General features: G+C 42.0%; 1 protein-coding gene across 1 annotated transcript in view; it reads left to right on the forward strand.

Annotated features, from left to right (window-relative positions):
* Positions 1 to 747: 747 nt before the first annotated feature.
* Positions 748 to 15306, forward strand: part of pdzd2 (PDZ domain containing 2) — a gene marked incomplete at its 5' end in the record, with an annotated part of 29491 nt that continues 14932 nt past the window's right edge. Inside the window, 8 exons of the mRNA XM_083978549.1 lie at positions 748 to 867; positions 3785 to 4263; positions 8791 to 9322; positions 11112 to 11257; positions 12019 to 12151; positions 12318 to 12470; positions 13634 to 13733; positions 14058 to 14206. Of these exons, the coding sequence (XP_083834675.1) occupies positions 748 to 867; positions 3785 to 4263; positions 8791 to 9322; positions 11112 to 11257; positions 12019 to 12151; positions 12318 to 12470; positions 13634 to 13733; positions 14058 to 14206 (1812 nt within the window). The remainder of the gene's footprint in view (positions 868 to 3784; positions 4264 to 8790; positions 9323 to 11111; positions 11258 to 12018; positions 12152 to 12317; positions 12471 to 13633; positions 13734 to 14057; positions 14207 to 15306) is intronic.

Consider the following 15306-nt stretch of genomic DNA (forward strand, 5'->3'; position numbering starts at 1 on the left):
ATTTTGTTCATTTTGAGTAATTTGTGGTTTGAACCATGTGTCGACTCCGAAGGTTTCGTGATGAATGGGCTCTTTCATTTCTTGCACAAAAATTGGAAAACAAAAAAAACAAAAACTGGGTCTTAAGTTTTTCTCCTCTGACCTCCTGATTAAGCAGATCTGCTGTTTAAGTACTGTTATTGACTGTTGGCCATGATGCTGTTCATCTGTGCATGATTGTATATTTTTCTATTTCCTCAATGTGTATTATTATAATTCTAATACATTATTTTACTTTACCCTTTTCCTGAGTTTTGAGAAATTGTAACATATCAGTTTGTCTGATTGAGAGAGGGATCAAAATTAGCAAGAAAGAGTTTTCTATATTTTGTGTCAATCAGAAGAAAGAGCCTGAATGTCAAAGGACTCAAACAACAATGTGATAGCATGATGATGATTTGTTTATTTTATTGTAAAATTTGATTGTGGGCTGAAATAAATGAAAGCAGGAAAAACAGAAAGAATGAAAAGCGTTTTCTCATGCATCTTTTAATTTGTCACGTCTTGTCTGCAGGTGATGAACTGGTGCTGCAGAGATAACCTGCCATCAGTCTGAGATCTTCCACCCTGGCTCACCTGGAGATTTCAGAGCAGAGTTTCTCAGAAATGGATTCTGGGCTGTCGGCCCACCCTGGTACTGGATCCTGTGCCTGGGAGAATCGGTGTGGCTGTTGGTGAGAGACCCACCCAAAGGCCCAGGATGCCAGGATGCCCATCACTCAGGACAACGCCCTCAGCATCCTCCCGTTGCTGGAGGAGTGGCAGGGGGGACAGAGCTCAAGATCACAGCAGGACCGCAACCTGAGTCAGGACAGTTCTGGCTCCAAGGTACTAAACTTACCTCACCCTTCATGTGTTTCTGTGGAAAACCATTTACATGCTTATTTACTTTAAGTGTATGAATACATCAATTAATAGATACAGAAAAAAAAACCCTGAAATGAATCAATTAGTTAAAATAATGAATACTACATAGATAGATTAGTAAATAAATGTTAAAGTAAACAGTTTTTTTTTTTTTTTAAATATAAAATGACATCTTTGGTTATTTTTTGGGACTTTTAGTTTATAAATACTTAAAGCAGAAGTAAGCGGAATATTTGTGTTAATATAAGTCTTAAATAGTTATATCTTCCGACAGCAATCACTTACATAGAGTGTTTGGTCCGAAACACGGGTCTGTCAGTCACTCTGCTCTGCTCTGAGCCGAGGAGAAAACTTTCCTTGTATCCTACAACCTTTATCCAATGAGGAGAGAGAACGGCATGAAGGGCTGTGTGTGCAGCCAAGGGATGTGCGTGAATGTGGTGACGTAGGGACGAGGACTAATAGATCCATGACGAGGGCGGGGGCTGCTAACTAACGAAGTTAGCCAAAACGACCGGATCGCTTACTTTTGCTTTCCAAATGGCATATTTTAAGCCACTTCCCTTCCATTTTTATTTCCATCTTTAATATTCAAATTAGGGGGCGTGGTTATCTCACATATTGAACTGGCATTAGGAAATAAAAGTCTGGGGAGATGAGTAATTGTGGCATTGCAAAATATAAATCCTCTGAAATAAATAGAAATGTCATTTTTAACAAAAACACTATTTATGTGTATGTATATTTATTTATTTTTATGGCGTTCATTTTTCATTCAATTATATATTTATATTTACCTTCATTTCTATATTTCTACATGTATTATCTACTTTATTTATTCCAGGATTCATCTCACAGCTGTATTTATTTATGTATTTATTCATTCATTCATTCATTCATTCATTCATTCATCTATATTGGTGTTGATATTGATATTGATTTAGCAACATCCCTATCTTTCTGCTTAGATATGATATCAGATTAATGTTAAGGCAGAAAACCTCGGCTCAGATTCTGAGGGGAACATTAACAACATTAAAACCAGTGCCCAGTTTTAGACCTGGCATATAGGAGCAAAAATGATCATATTCAATTAAAATACATGATCAATTAGATACTTCCTGTAGTAACAGTGATGCAAAGAATCTAAGTATATGTACCAAAATAATATGATTACTGTAATGACAATCACACTGTTTGTGTACTTGGAGATATTTTAAATGAATGTGAGAACGTTTTGGTGATAATAATGTAGGGCGTTTAAAAGATTATAATTTACAGTGAACTATGATTTAGTCATTGACGCCAATAGTTCCTGTGAGACAAATGGCGAATGCCCCACATCTGAGACTGTTGAAGGCCCAGAGACGCTAAATCCGTCTTATGTGTATATCTGAAGGGATGTAAACAGGAAGTCTCATTGTCCTTGATATCTATTTATGGAGAACTGACATGTTGTATGAAAGCATGGTGTCTATAGTGCAGCAGCTCTGAGCCAATCACAGTGAGACATGGATGATGGGTGTGTGGTTACAGACCCTACATTAAAAATCACTTGTGTTCTGTGTGTTGACAGTCATTTGTATATCCCCTGATGAAACAAGTGGAAGCTGCTGGGTGCATTGTGTTTGTACCATCCGGTTCTCATGATGCACAGCAGCGTTATGTAACAGCAGCAACAGCTGATATGATGTGATGGGACCAAAATGCAGAAATGATGCGTTTTGTGTACACACAAAAGCCATGCATAGCCCATTTCCTGCAAATAAATTAGTATTTATACACAATGTGCAGTCACAATACATCACTTCACTCAATATGTCCCTTCAAGTGACCCAAATTACAGTGAAGTGACATAGAGGGAAACATAAAAATCATTTGATGTTTTACATTTACACAATTCAGAGGTGGAAATAATTGTTTTTCTTTCTTTTATGTTTTATGCGGGGGTTTTCAGGCATTCAATGGATAGGACAGTAGAAACAGGAAATAGAGAGACAGGGAGAGGGGGAATGACACGCAGCAAATGGCCACCGATGGAATTGAACCAGGGCCGCTGCAGCAAGGACGACAGCCTGTGTATATGGGGCGCCTGCGCAACCCACTGAGCTACACAAAGCCCCATAATTGTTCTTCTTTGCTTATTGTTTCCTTCAGTTTAACATCTTATCATTATCGTGAAATGCTGATTTACTCTGAGTCTGATCATAATCAGTGTTTTTATACAAACTGATTGATTAAAGGAGGGTCTTCATCCATTTATTGCAAATTGTGGGAGAGGGAATGAGGCTTTTTCACATGCAGACAATTTCTAGAATGAAAAGCATGCATTTGTATTTTTGGTGTTGTGTGTACACAGAGTTTAAGTCATGAATCTACAGAGTTTTACACACCTGAGACCTGGTTTGTTGGTTGGTTGGTTGGTGTGGTGCACATCCTCTTATGGAGTTTAACCAAATTTAGATTTACACTCCACTCCACTAATTACAACAAATGCATCAAATTTTGCCTGTATCAATACAACCAGCTCCAAGACGTAGAATTTCTCTAAGTGCATATTTAATTTTAAAGATCTTCTTTTCCGAGCCAGAACACACTGCTGGTTCCTGTCGTGGATAAGAAGTCTTATCTAGAAGAAGCTTCATCCATTAAGTATTTTATCACTCAGCTGTGTGTCTAATGTTTTTTGATGGCGACTGATTGTTTGGTCTAATCTTGGTAAGGCTGACAGTGCAGCAGGAAATGACCCACTCTGATATTGTAAAAGTTTACACATTGCACAGATTGAAGATAAAAATCCAGCCATTATTCTGGTGAAATAAAACCCTGTGATTGTTAAAACAGACATCACTGACGCTTCCTCTTCCCCCTCCTGCAGCATGTGGATCCTGACTCCAGCCAGAATGGGGAGAGGGACAGCGTGTGCAGCAGCAGCAGTGTTAACAGTGGCACCGTGGAGGACATGTCCGTGTGTCTCGCTGCCATCCAGAAGTTGGTGGAGTACATTAAGTTCAACTTTATGGAGGGCGACGCAGCTCCCTCAGCGAGCCCCTCCTCCTGCAGGGAGGGGGCGGACACGGAGGTCCATGCCGTCTGCCTTAGTAAAGACGAAGGGGACACGGCTGAGTTCGGCCTTAGCTTCGGGAACATCCCTATCTTTGGGGACCCGGATGGGAGGAAGAAGGGAGGCCCGAGGAGGAGGCGGGACCAGGGCCCCATCATGGACGTGGGCTGCATCTGGGTGACGGAGGTGAGGAAGAGGAGCCCGGCTGCTCGCTGTGGAGGGATCAAACTGAGGGACGAACTGCTGTCAGTGAACGGGCAGCTGATGGTGGGAGTGGACGTCAGCGGAGCCAGGTAAGAAAACTGAACAAAGGAACCAAACATGGATGACACAAGCTTCTGAAGTCCCATTACATCTCATATGATTTCACTTTTGCTGAAAATGAAAAGAAATAACAATATGTAGGGGTGGGCGATATGGCAAAAATATCATATCACGATTTTTTTAAAATTAAGTCACGATTTCGATTTCATCACGATCTTAAATCGAAAAAATAAAAACAGACAATTTAGGCCAAAGAACCTTTCTGAACAGATTTTAATCTAAATAGTTGCAGTTTTGCCAACATGTGCAAACAACGTAAACATAGTAAAAGGTAAACAACACTCTGATAAAGTGCACTCTTGAACATAAAAGGTAGCTTTCAATAAACATGAAAGTAAAATATCAATGAAGACATTACTGTTTGTTTTATTCAACACAGTCATTTTAACAGGATTTTAAGTATCAAAACACTAAATAGCTGATTGAAAAGGGTCAAATAAAGTAACTGTTGTTATCTCTTTTAGCAAACTTTGCAAATGTCCTTTGTTTGCGCTTTGCAGCATAGAACTGCAATTTATAGAATGAGCCCCAGACGATCCTACGATCTCTGCACTTTGGCAGATCGTCTGCACACTCTAATCCTTCACGATCTAATATCGCCATATTGCCCACCCCTAACAATATGGTTTTGAAAAATCTAGTAAATTAAACACCAAATCACAGTTCATCATTACATCGAAGCAGCAATCCTTTAAAGTCCAGTAAAAAGTTCTGATCATTGATTTTGATCCCAGGTGGAGGCTGTGGAGTAGTGGGTCATCTTGTGGAGCACATGACATTTGGGCTTAGTTCCTGCCACAATGACTGTGTTTGAGTGCTTAATCTTCATCTTTCATTTAATGTATTTGGTGATTTTTGTCAGACAACAGTTACAAAAACCCGGATTTCATCATCAGTGGCCCAGATACATACAAGGTTTTGACCTGCTCTTGTTAAAAGTACAATGTTGAAATACAATCAGAGATTTTAAAGGTCCTACTACTCTAGTAATCTGTCTGTTATATATAACGATATTTACTACATGACAAATCTCTTTGTCTCATGTTCATCTGTCTAACAGCAGCTGTGGTATGAGATAAACTGATAAATTTCCCCAGTTTGCATCTGACAATGTCCCACAGATACTTTTGGATCAGCTCAGTGACAACACTTAATGCTAACCACAGCTGCTAAATGCTACAGGATATAAACCTGGCCAGAGATCTTTACTGAGAGCGCTCTGATGAATCCAACAGCCCCAACAGTCCCACTTTGGGTCCAGGACTACATTTTTTTTTGTTTGTTGTCCTAACTCCTAAATGGACACTGAAACGCTTTGTCCACAAAACACCAACTGTCCTCGTGTGGTCGTCGTAAACATGACCTGCTGACCTGAGTCATGTTTTAACCTGCAACACAGAGAAGAGAGCTGGACCAGGCTGCTGGTGCTAGAGGTGGATCAAGGATTAGATGTAGTTAAATAAAATCGTAACAAAATCTACATCATCCCTGTCTTCACCTGTGTGTGGACCATAGACTCTAGATAGAGATGGAAATAGCCTCATGACGTCACCCACAGGTTTCTGAAGAGCAGTTTCAAAGCTCAGAGTGACCTTCTCAAAGACGGTTTAGAAGCAAGACGAGTCAGTTTCCTGTATCTGTGTCACGTGGGTTTCTCCACCACCCTGCATCTTAAGGTGACCAGCAGCAGGTCTTGAGTCTATGACCCCAACGGGAGAAGTGAACATAAGCACATATTATAGTTGATTCTTAAGCCCCATAGTCACCTAAATATTGAAGTCATTTTTCACAAGCCACACATCCTCTGAACATTTTCAAAATGTAAACAAATGAAAACAAATCAGGAGAAAATTAACTTTTTTTTAAGACTTTAATCGCAAGATTCAGTACAGATCTCTTAGGTAACGTCAACTTACGTTTGTGAACGCCAGCACTTACTAATTTTTGTAATATGACTGTTAGCTGTGTTCACATTTAATGTTATCATAAGAAAATATAAATGACTCACTTTTTATATTCAGCTTCTGAATATAAATTGCACCACTTTAACTCCCATTTAATCCAAAAATGGAAGTGGGTGGAGCTGAGACTTCGGTGCATGCTAGTTTGTTGCAAGCATACACTCACCAACCTGCCACTCAAAGAGACCACGCCCTCAATTGCTCATAGCTTTAAGCCATAATACAATGTAAACAAGTGAGTTATATAAACAGTTGTCATGAATGAGAAATGAGCTGTAGAGACCAAAGATGTTTTTGTTCCAGGCTGTAAACATGTTTATTCATGCCGTAAAGTTGGACATTTTAATTATGAGAGAGCCTATGAGGACTGACTCACTGCTGGAGTCGGACCTGGAGGTTAATGTTTGGCTTGAGCCGGCATGGAGGGCGGCTCTGTGAACCTGGTCCAAGCTGGACTGTTTTTTGGCGTGTGGAGAAGTAGATAAGATCCTACACTGTTGCGAAATAGTTGCACAGACACAAACTTGTGATCTGACTGGTCACGGTGCTCATTTTCAGCTTCTGCACCATTAACTCCACGCAGCAGACAAACATGAGTCACAGCCAGTCACAGCAGAGACTCCTCTGTCGTCTGGTCTTTGAGGAATGTTAACCACAACAGAGGATCAACTTCATCCTGAACCCCTCATAAACTTCTGAATGATCAACTGTCTATAATGCTACAAACCCGTCTCGAGCAAGGAACACACACAGGCTGTAGCTGGAAGTCACATCTGCCTGATGTTTGTCAGTGTGAGTGAACAGCTGCTGAACAGTGTGCGGAGGGCCTGGCAAGTGCGTGGGTTTGGGCTCAACAACAACCTTTCCAAAACAGAACGATTTAATGCAGTCAGCTGAATGGATTCACATATCACCTGATTTTGTATTTAAGATTATACACAGAAACAGATTGAGATTAAAAGATTAAAAAGACAAACTGTGTATTTATTTTCAGTGCAGCTGCAGTTTCCCTAATACTGGCATGCCTAAATCAGCCATCTCAGATATGTAGCCTCTGGGTGCACATTGGAAATGTCAAATACATTCAGTGCAAGCAGAACGGGTTCAGTTGAATATCGGTCGGGGCATGTCCCTGCCTTCCATGTTCAAACCTGCACCTTGTCTAGATATAGATAAGATGTAAATATAAAACTTTCAGTTACTACAGAGATGCTCCAGTGACACAACTTTTTACACAATCTCTTGAGCATCAGATTTGCATCAGCTCTGAACCATCCTGAGCAACTGATTTATGGCTCCATTTTTAATGATCGAAGCGCATGGTGTTAAGTGCATTCATGTCTTGTCCAAATCTACTTTTGCTATTTTAACGGCAAAAAAAAAACTGTTGTTGGACTCAGTCATGCAATAAATCAATCGGAGTGGCTTCTCCTATTTCCTCTAAAATCCAGGTGTGCCTGCACCTGGGTGGATTGTTGTTACAGTATGAAGGTGAGTTTACCAGGTAGTAAGGAGGAACTGACCAGAACATGAGTGAGTGAAAGTGTGGGGGCACCAGGGCCGTGCACTACCTGCTTTTCACCCCCAGTTTAAGTGAGTGGTCATAACCGGTCGGTCTGATGTGTGGGCAGGTGTGTATGAAGTGGCAGACAGTGGCACAATGACGTTAGGTTGTCAGTGTCGGTTGTCCTGTATCTCACAGCAAAATCTTGTAATACAGAATTGATTTTTTATTTTTTACTTGTATTTGGTGAAGTGTTTTTATCTTTTCGTTTCTATATTTTTTATTTTATGTTTTATATTTTGCCCTATGTTAAGTTTATGATCACAGGAGCAAGTCATATCTGGCTTGTATCCCCTAGGTGAGTGTGTGACAATGAAATGAAGATCTGTATTCATTAATATATTTATGAATATCCCATCTGACAGAGAAGGTATTCATAGAAAGATGTGTTGTAATTAATTTTTAGCAGTAGTGTGTTCAGATAATTTATGACATAATTGTTTGATTCTGATAATAGTCTGAATGTTGGCCGTATGATATATTTATTTACAGCTCACATGTTTAATATTTTAGGTTTCTTTTGATTATGGATTTCTTTTAGACTGAATATTAATTGAGACCAGATCCAGAAGTGCTTGTGAGCAATAAAAACATCCATGAATCAACATCAAAGCGTCAAAGCTGTCAGAGTGTCAACCAGTCAACTGACAGCCAGTGGATCATCACTGTCCCCAACACAATGCAGAGACTGTTTGTTGACTGGTTGTTGTAGATATTCAGATTGAACTCTATGGTATATCGGCATGTTTGACATTTAAACAACACAAGATTTAGAAATTAGACAGACACTTGTGTTTCCTCTCATCATGGTCGTAGAGGAGTCCTGCACTCTAGGACCGCTCACCGTCCTGTGTGATTTGCTTTGTGAGACTCATTGAGGTGGAAATGTGAGGGAAACACTGATCTGTGACATGGATTGTGTTTGAACTTGTATGTAATGACATCATTATCCCTCCAATGCTTGTTCACAGTTACCTGGCTGACCAGTGCTGGAACGGCGGCTGTATCTACCTGATCATGCTGCGGCGAGTCAAGCGAAAGGCCCCGCTCCCTCCGTGTGATGTGAACGGTGGTGTGCTTGTCAGCAGTGATGGCTCTGAGGAGCAGCAGCAGCATCAGCAGCAGCATCAGCAGCAGCAGGTCGGAGCTGCTCCTCATCCCCCCGACCAATCAGAAAACTGCAAACGCACACGCAAGTTTGGTGTGATATCGCGATCGTCCTTTAACCGGGACACCAGGGACAGCACGGACTCTGAGCTCCAGAGCTGCTACAACGGCTACAGCTCCTCTGGTCCCACTGAGACCGAGGCCAGTCCAGGAGGGGACCCGGGCTACATCCTGTCCTCACACACGCCCACAGAGGAAACTCCACATGCGTTTCTGCAGTTGCGGACGGCCCCCCAGCGTATGCACAGCGGAGGCACCGCCACACTGCCCGCAAGGTGTCACAGTCAGCTGATAGAGTGCAAGATGGACTCTGTCAGCAGCGAACCTTCGAACCAGGTAAGAAGGGATCGGATCTGCGCAGGTGCAGAGGAGGATGTCTTTTGCATGTCTTTATGGGTGGTTTAAATAGTTTTTATAGTTGTCATGGCAAAATGTGCCAATATGAGGGGCCACCAGGGGCCCGGATTTTCCTCTGATGCATCTACTGCCTGGCTTTGCTGATCAGGTTTGAAGAAATCGTAATAATTTATTACATGGGTGTTAAAACACAATTTGATTGACACACACAGTGAAGAAAGTGAGAGAGAAAGTAATACAGCACATTGTCAGATGGTCCAAAATCAACAGTTCTCTCTCCTCCATTAGATGTGTGAGCCATCCCACCCTGCACTACAGAAGTTTTCAGCTCCTCCACCTGGGGATACTGTGGTTGTGTATTATTATTTATTCTGCACCTGTTTCTGTGGCGGAGACGGAGCAAAGGAACGGAAAAACCACATGAATTTCACATGTGCAAAGATCACATCATATCAAGACCACATGTTCTCACATAAACATTTTGAATTTCGCACATGTGGAAACATGATAAAACCACATGTGAAATGTGTGGAACACGTGGTGGCACATGTTTTGGAACATTTTCGTGGTGTGATGTGTGAAGTATATGTAAATTTTCATATGAAACTTATGAAAACCAGTTGAACCTGAAACTTAGATTTGCATAGGAAACTTAAAATTTGACATTTACTTTTTCACATGTGAAATTGGCATTGGCATACAAAGATACAAACTTAGATTAGATTAGATTTCTTTATTTGTACCTGCAGGTAAATTTGGCTTTTGTTTTTTCTTGTGATTTGTATTTCAAAAAACATTAAAATGCATGTTTTTTCTAGGTGTGATTTTAATACATGTTGAATGAACATATTTTCATAAGGCCTCAGCTTTGCGCCTTTGTTGCAGGTCTTCAGTTGCCCACTGTGGTAAATCAGCAGCGTGTTGATACGTCCATAGAAGTAAAAACTTGACTTTTATTTATTGAATGTTGGAAGCTACTACAGCCTGGAGTCGCTGCCGACAGCTGCTGAACACATTAGTGCAGATGAAAGCTGTATATTAGTCGTGGTCATGGTGCGTGGAGGCTGCAGGACGTGCAGCGCAGCACAGTACAGCTCAGTGTATGAAGAGGATGATGTTATAATGACCTAAACAAGCAGTGTGAGTGGAGACGACAGATCAGTGTGCAGATGTCTGAGGGGATCAACAGGATCACCAGCCCTGCAACAACTGGAGTGATGGTGGTTTAACATGTAGGTTAGAGGATTGAGAAAGACAGCTGGTGTATGATCCCAGCACGTCAGCGGGATGGTAAATGAATAATGATGTCTGCATCCGGCATGGAGGCGACCTGTCTTATCCTTCAGTGCCCTCAAGTCCCCAAAATGGCTGAAGCTATAAGCAGGGAGGTCAGAGGTCAAACAGGACTTAGGGCCATATTTTAAACAACCAGCTCAACATGACAAGTCCCATTGCAGTATCTCTGTCCACACCCACTGATTTACCTACAGTCATTTCTGAGCCATGTGTCACTTTTTTGTGTATGAACGCATATTGAAACAACCCAAAAATCCCAGAGAAACATAGATCAATTCATTCAATTCAATTCAAAAGATTTTATTTATCCCCTGGGGACAATTAAAAGCACATAGACAGCAGCGTCAATGTCAAGAGGTGTAGAATAAATAATATCACAACAATGTAGAAAGAAAGAAGAAGCAGAAAAAAACCTATTATTTGGATGTGTGCAATGTATTGAGTGTGTATTTGTGTGTGAACTGTGTTACAGTTCAGAGAGGGCAGCCACATCTGGAAGATGCACATGGTGAAGGGTCAGGAGGGCCTGGGCATCCAGATTACTGGGGGGCGGGGCTCCAAGCGCTCACCTCATGGCATCATCATTGCTCACATAGAGGAGCGGGGCGCCATTCACAGGTACAGTCTTCACAGAGCACATCCACCTACCTGTGGTTTTAACACTGTCTCTGTCCACTGTGTTTACTGTCTACTGCCTTTTACCAAAAAGCTTCAGTGTTCATTCATTTCTCTGTGTTTGTGGTTTGGTTGATGCTACTGTGTTAAAGGAGACATATATGCCCCCTTTCCACAAATTAAAATAGTTCCCAGGTGTCTTAAAGACATGTCTGTGGCATGCTTTGGGCAAAATACCCCAAGGATCAAACATCACAGCTCTCTTTTCATACTCTGAAAACAGCCCTGTTCAGAACGGCTGGTTTCAGTACCTGTCCCTTTAAATGCAAATGAACCCCTGCACAATACCACCCCTTCTACCGGTCCCAGGTAGGGGTGGTATTATGCAAATTCGAATCATAGTTACATCACTGGAAGACAACTGAGGTAACAGCTCGTAAAACCATGTGGATTTCAACCTAGGAAGCCTGCACATTACAGATTTTTTTGTCAATTCTCACATTTTGGAGGCTGGAAGGCAAGACAAACATTTTGATTATGATTAAATCAGGTGTAAATCAAGGTTGTTGTTTTTTGTTTGTTTGATTCAGTACATTTTTTTTCTTTTTTGGCTTCAAAGTATTAAAGAAAAAAGCCGTTTGTGCATCTCTAGCTAGATGTTGCCAGTGGTGCAAAGTAGTTTAACTTTAGTTTGTGACTGTGTGTGTGCAGTAAAGTGTGTGTCTGAATCTGTCTGAATGTGTGTGTGTGTGTGTGTGTTTCAGGGACGGTCGTCTTCATGCTGGTGACGAGCTGCTGATGATTAACGGTCAGTCTCTAGTTGGTCTCACTCACCAGGAGGCTGTCGCCATCCTCCGCTCCGCCAGCGGTCTGGTCCAGCTGGTGGTGGCCAGCAGGGTGAGCACGCACACACACACACACACACACACACACACACACACACACACACACACACACACACACACACACACACACACACACACACACACACACACACACACACACACACACACACACACACACACACACACACACTATGCTTACTTCCTGTCTGTCCCTGCAGGAGGAGTCAGACGTGGGTTTCGAGCGCTTCCCATCCACCAGTCTGCCGGACCTCGTCAGCACCTGCGGCTCCTCGTCCTCCCTCTCTCAGGCCACTCTCCCTCGCTCGCCCCAGACGTCCAACAGTAGCACCAGTCTGCACAACCCCTTCCTGGTACGGGCAGATACCATGTAGTACATGCTTATATATCTGTTTGCGTGTGTGTGTGTATAGTGAATCTGTGTGGTGCCTGAACTGATCCTGTTTGCAGCAGTCCCTCTTACAGGAGGATTAGTGACCTCCTGCAGGGCAGATATCTCTCTCCGCACCCACTCTCTCACCTCTTCCTGGTAGAGACAGGGTTGAATAATCCTGATTCTGCTCCGGTTCGTCAAGACGGAGGCATAAAGTCAGTTGTTTGATATTGGTACCAGTATCAGAAATGGCCAATTGTTTCATTCTGAGAGCTGCTTTAACAAATTAAAATGTCTAATTACAGTCATATTCATTTACAGTACACACTTAAACTGATCTTCAAACCAAATCAGATGTTAGAAAGACATCACATACCAACATTTAAGTCTCAGTCAGAGCTGAAAACACAGACCTCCACACACCTGTTCAGACACCAGAGGGAGAAGAAGTTGCAAGTCATTCTCTGTCTTTCTATTGCCTGTCTATCTACAGCTGTTCTATCAATTGAAGGCATAAAAGCCCAAAACCAAAAAAAAGAAAGTTGTCAGTTTATCAGTGGTTCAAAACAAACAGAAACCTTCAAAAGATAATTCATTGGTTTTGGTGTCAGGTATCTGCAAGTCCGTGCAACCTCTCTGACACCGTGTATCCATCGGACAATACAGCAGGTTTCCCAGAAATCAATTCATCTTCTTTGCTCTGATGCACAACGCTCTTTACAGTTTTTTTTATTATCCTGTAGTATCAAATCAGTCCTCACTATGGGATGATACACACTGATGTCAGCAGGTCGGGGTCAGATCAGCTCTCGGTGTAGAGGAGCAGCGGGAGCACAGAGGCTGAATGATGAGCTGCTGTGGAAAGGCTCAGCCACAGAAAAACAACAACATCAGTTGAACTGCTTCTTTATTGCAAATATTTTCACCACTTTGCCAACAAACAGCCCTTTAGCTGGGCTTCACATTTCCTCAAGGGTTGAACTTGAGTGTTCCTACGCAGAAGCACACCTACGCTGAGGACACAGAGCACAGATCGGCTGTTTCAGTCACAGCGTCCATTGTTTTGTAGAGGAGACAATAAAAGAAAGCTGCTTCAGAAGAGATGGATTGAAAGTGTTTCTGTTTTGTTTTCTTTAATCGTAGTTGACGAACGTGGACAAAATAGAAGAACAGACTCCGGCGGAGTCACTCAAAGGATCCTGTGGCAACCCCCAACCCATGAAGCTCTGCAGCCGGTCCCAAGGTCGGTGCTCCACACAGAGACAGGTGGAATCAGTGCATGTACTCCTGACTGGCAGCTTAACACTGGTATCCTAGTACATCTACTCACGCTGAAAGATCCAGGAGATGGAACCAGTAAATCAGTGATATGGGGCTGTAATGATGCTCCAGTTGTTAAAGCAGAGACCCCACAGTTTGGTATTTTCCTAACCTTTTCTCTAAACGTCTAAACATAAAGGAGTGTGCCTCTAGTTATCCAGAGTTATTGAAAGTTACTCAGATAGTGACGAACCTGAAAGTGTCGCCTCGGTGCAGAGTTCTGAAACTGTTTTTCCTCCTGGATCAGGAGGGAGCAGCCGCCTGGAGTCGGTGGGCGAGGATGACGAGCTGTTTGTGGAGAACGGAGTGAGCGGCTGTGAGGCGGCAGAGAAGCCTCCACCCGGCCGACGTAAACACTCTCTACCTCAACAACTAGATACTGCTGGAGTGAGGCAGGTCAGTGAACGCCTCGCCTTGTTCTCTACACAACTTAAGGTCTAAAGATGTAATATGTCTGTGTATGTGTATTTATCAAGAATAACATGGAGGAAATGTGAATTATTATTATTATTATGGGATTATGTGTGAGATGTATGACTTTTTTTATGACTCTTTTTGGCGTGAGCAAACTGAGCTCCATATTTCCTTGTATAAACTCACCTGAACCTGCTCATACACTAGTCAGAGGTTATAACTGGATATTCTGCCTCTTTATGATGGAGCTGTCAGGTTACTCATGTAAGAGTTAAAGGGATAGTTCAACATTTTGGCAAATTGGCCCATTGCCATAATCCCTATAGTCATAGCAGTAGGTTTGTTACCTTTAATTGTTGGTGCAAGCTATTTTTAGAACCGTCGAGTGGCAAGCTGCTCAGAGCTACGCTACGGAGGCTAATGGGATTTCTTGGTTTGCCTCATCAAACTCATCAAATACACAATCCAACAACTCCAAAACGCTCTGGTGGACAAGTTGTGACCTGCACATTCACCACGCTATGAGATAATAACGGAACGTTACGAGACAGAGTTGTTTTCGAGGCAAATGCAGAGACTGCTTGCTGAAAAACTGCCCTCGACAAGAACGCGCATCAGCGGTTTTGCATGAATTTACCTTGAAAATAACTTGGTCTCGTAATGTTCAGTTATTATCTCATAGCGTGGTGAATGTGCATGTCACAACTTGTCCACAAGAGCATTTTGGAGTTCATGGATTGTGTATTTGATGCCTCCGTAGCGTAGCTCCCACCGAAAAATAAATGTAACAAACCTAACCTACCCCTAAGACTATAGGGATTATGGCAATGGGCCAATTTACCAAAATGTTGAACTATCCTTTTAAAAATAAAATTAGATAATTAATGACACTAAATAAAATGACAATAATAATCACAGTTGAAAAGTCAAACGTGTGTGTATGTAAATTAATTGTACAAATATGAGCATATGCATCATCCTCCATGTCTGTCAAGTTAGAAGCAGCAGATCAAAGCCTGGTCACTCTCTCTCTCCGACCTGACTGCCATGACAACAGTAATGAGGAGAGCTGCTCTAATTGC

The sequence above is a fragment of the Trachurus trachurus genome (genome assembly GCF_905171665.1).
Source record: "Trachurus trachurus genome assembly, chromosome: 9".
NCBI lineage: Eukaryota > Metazoa > Chordata > Actinopteri > Carangiformes > Carangidae > Trachurus > Trachurus trachurus.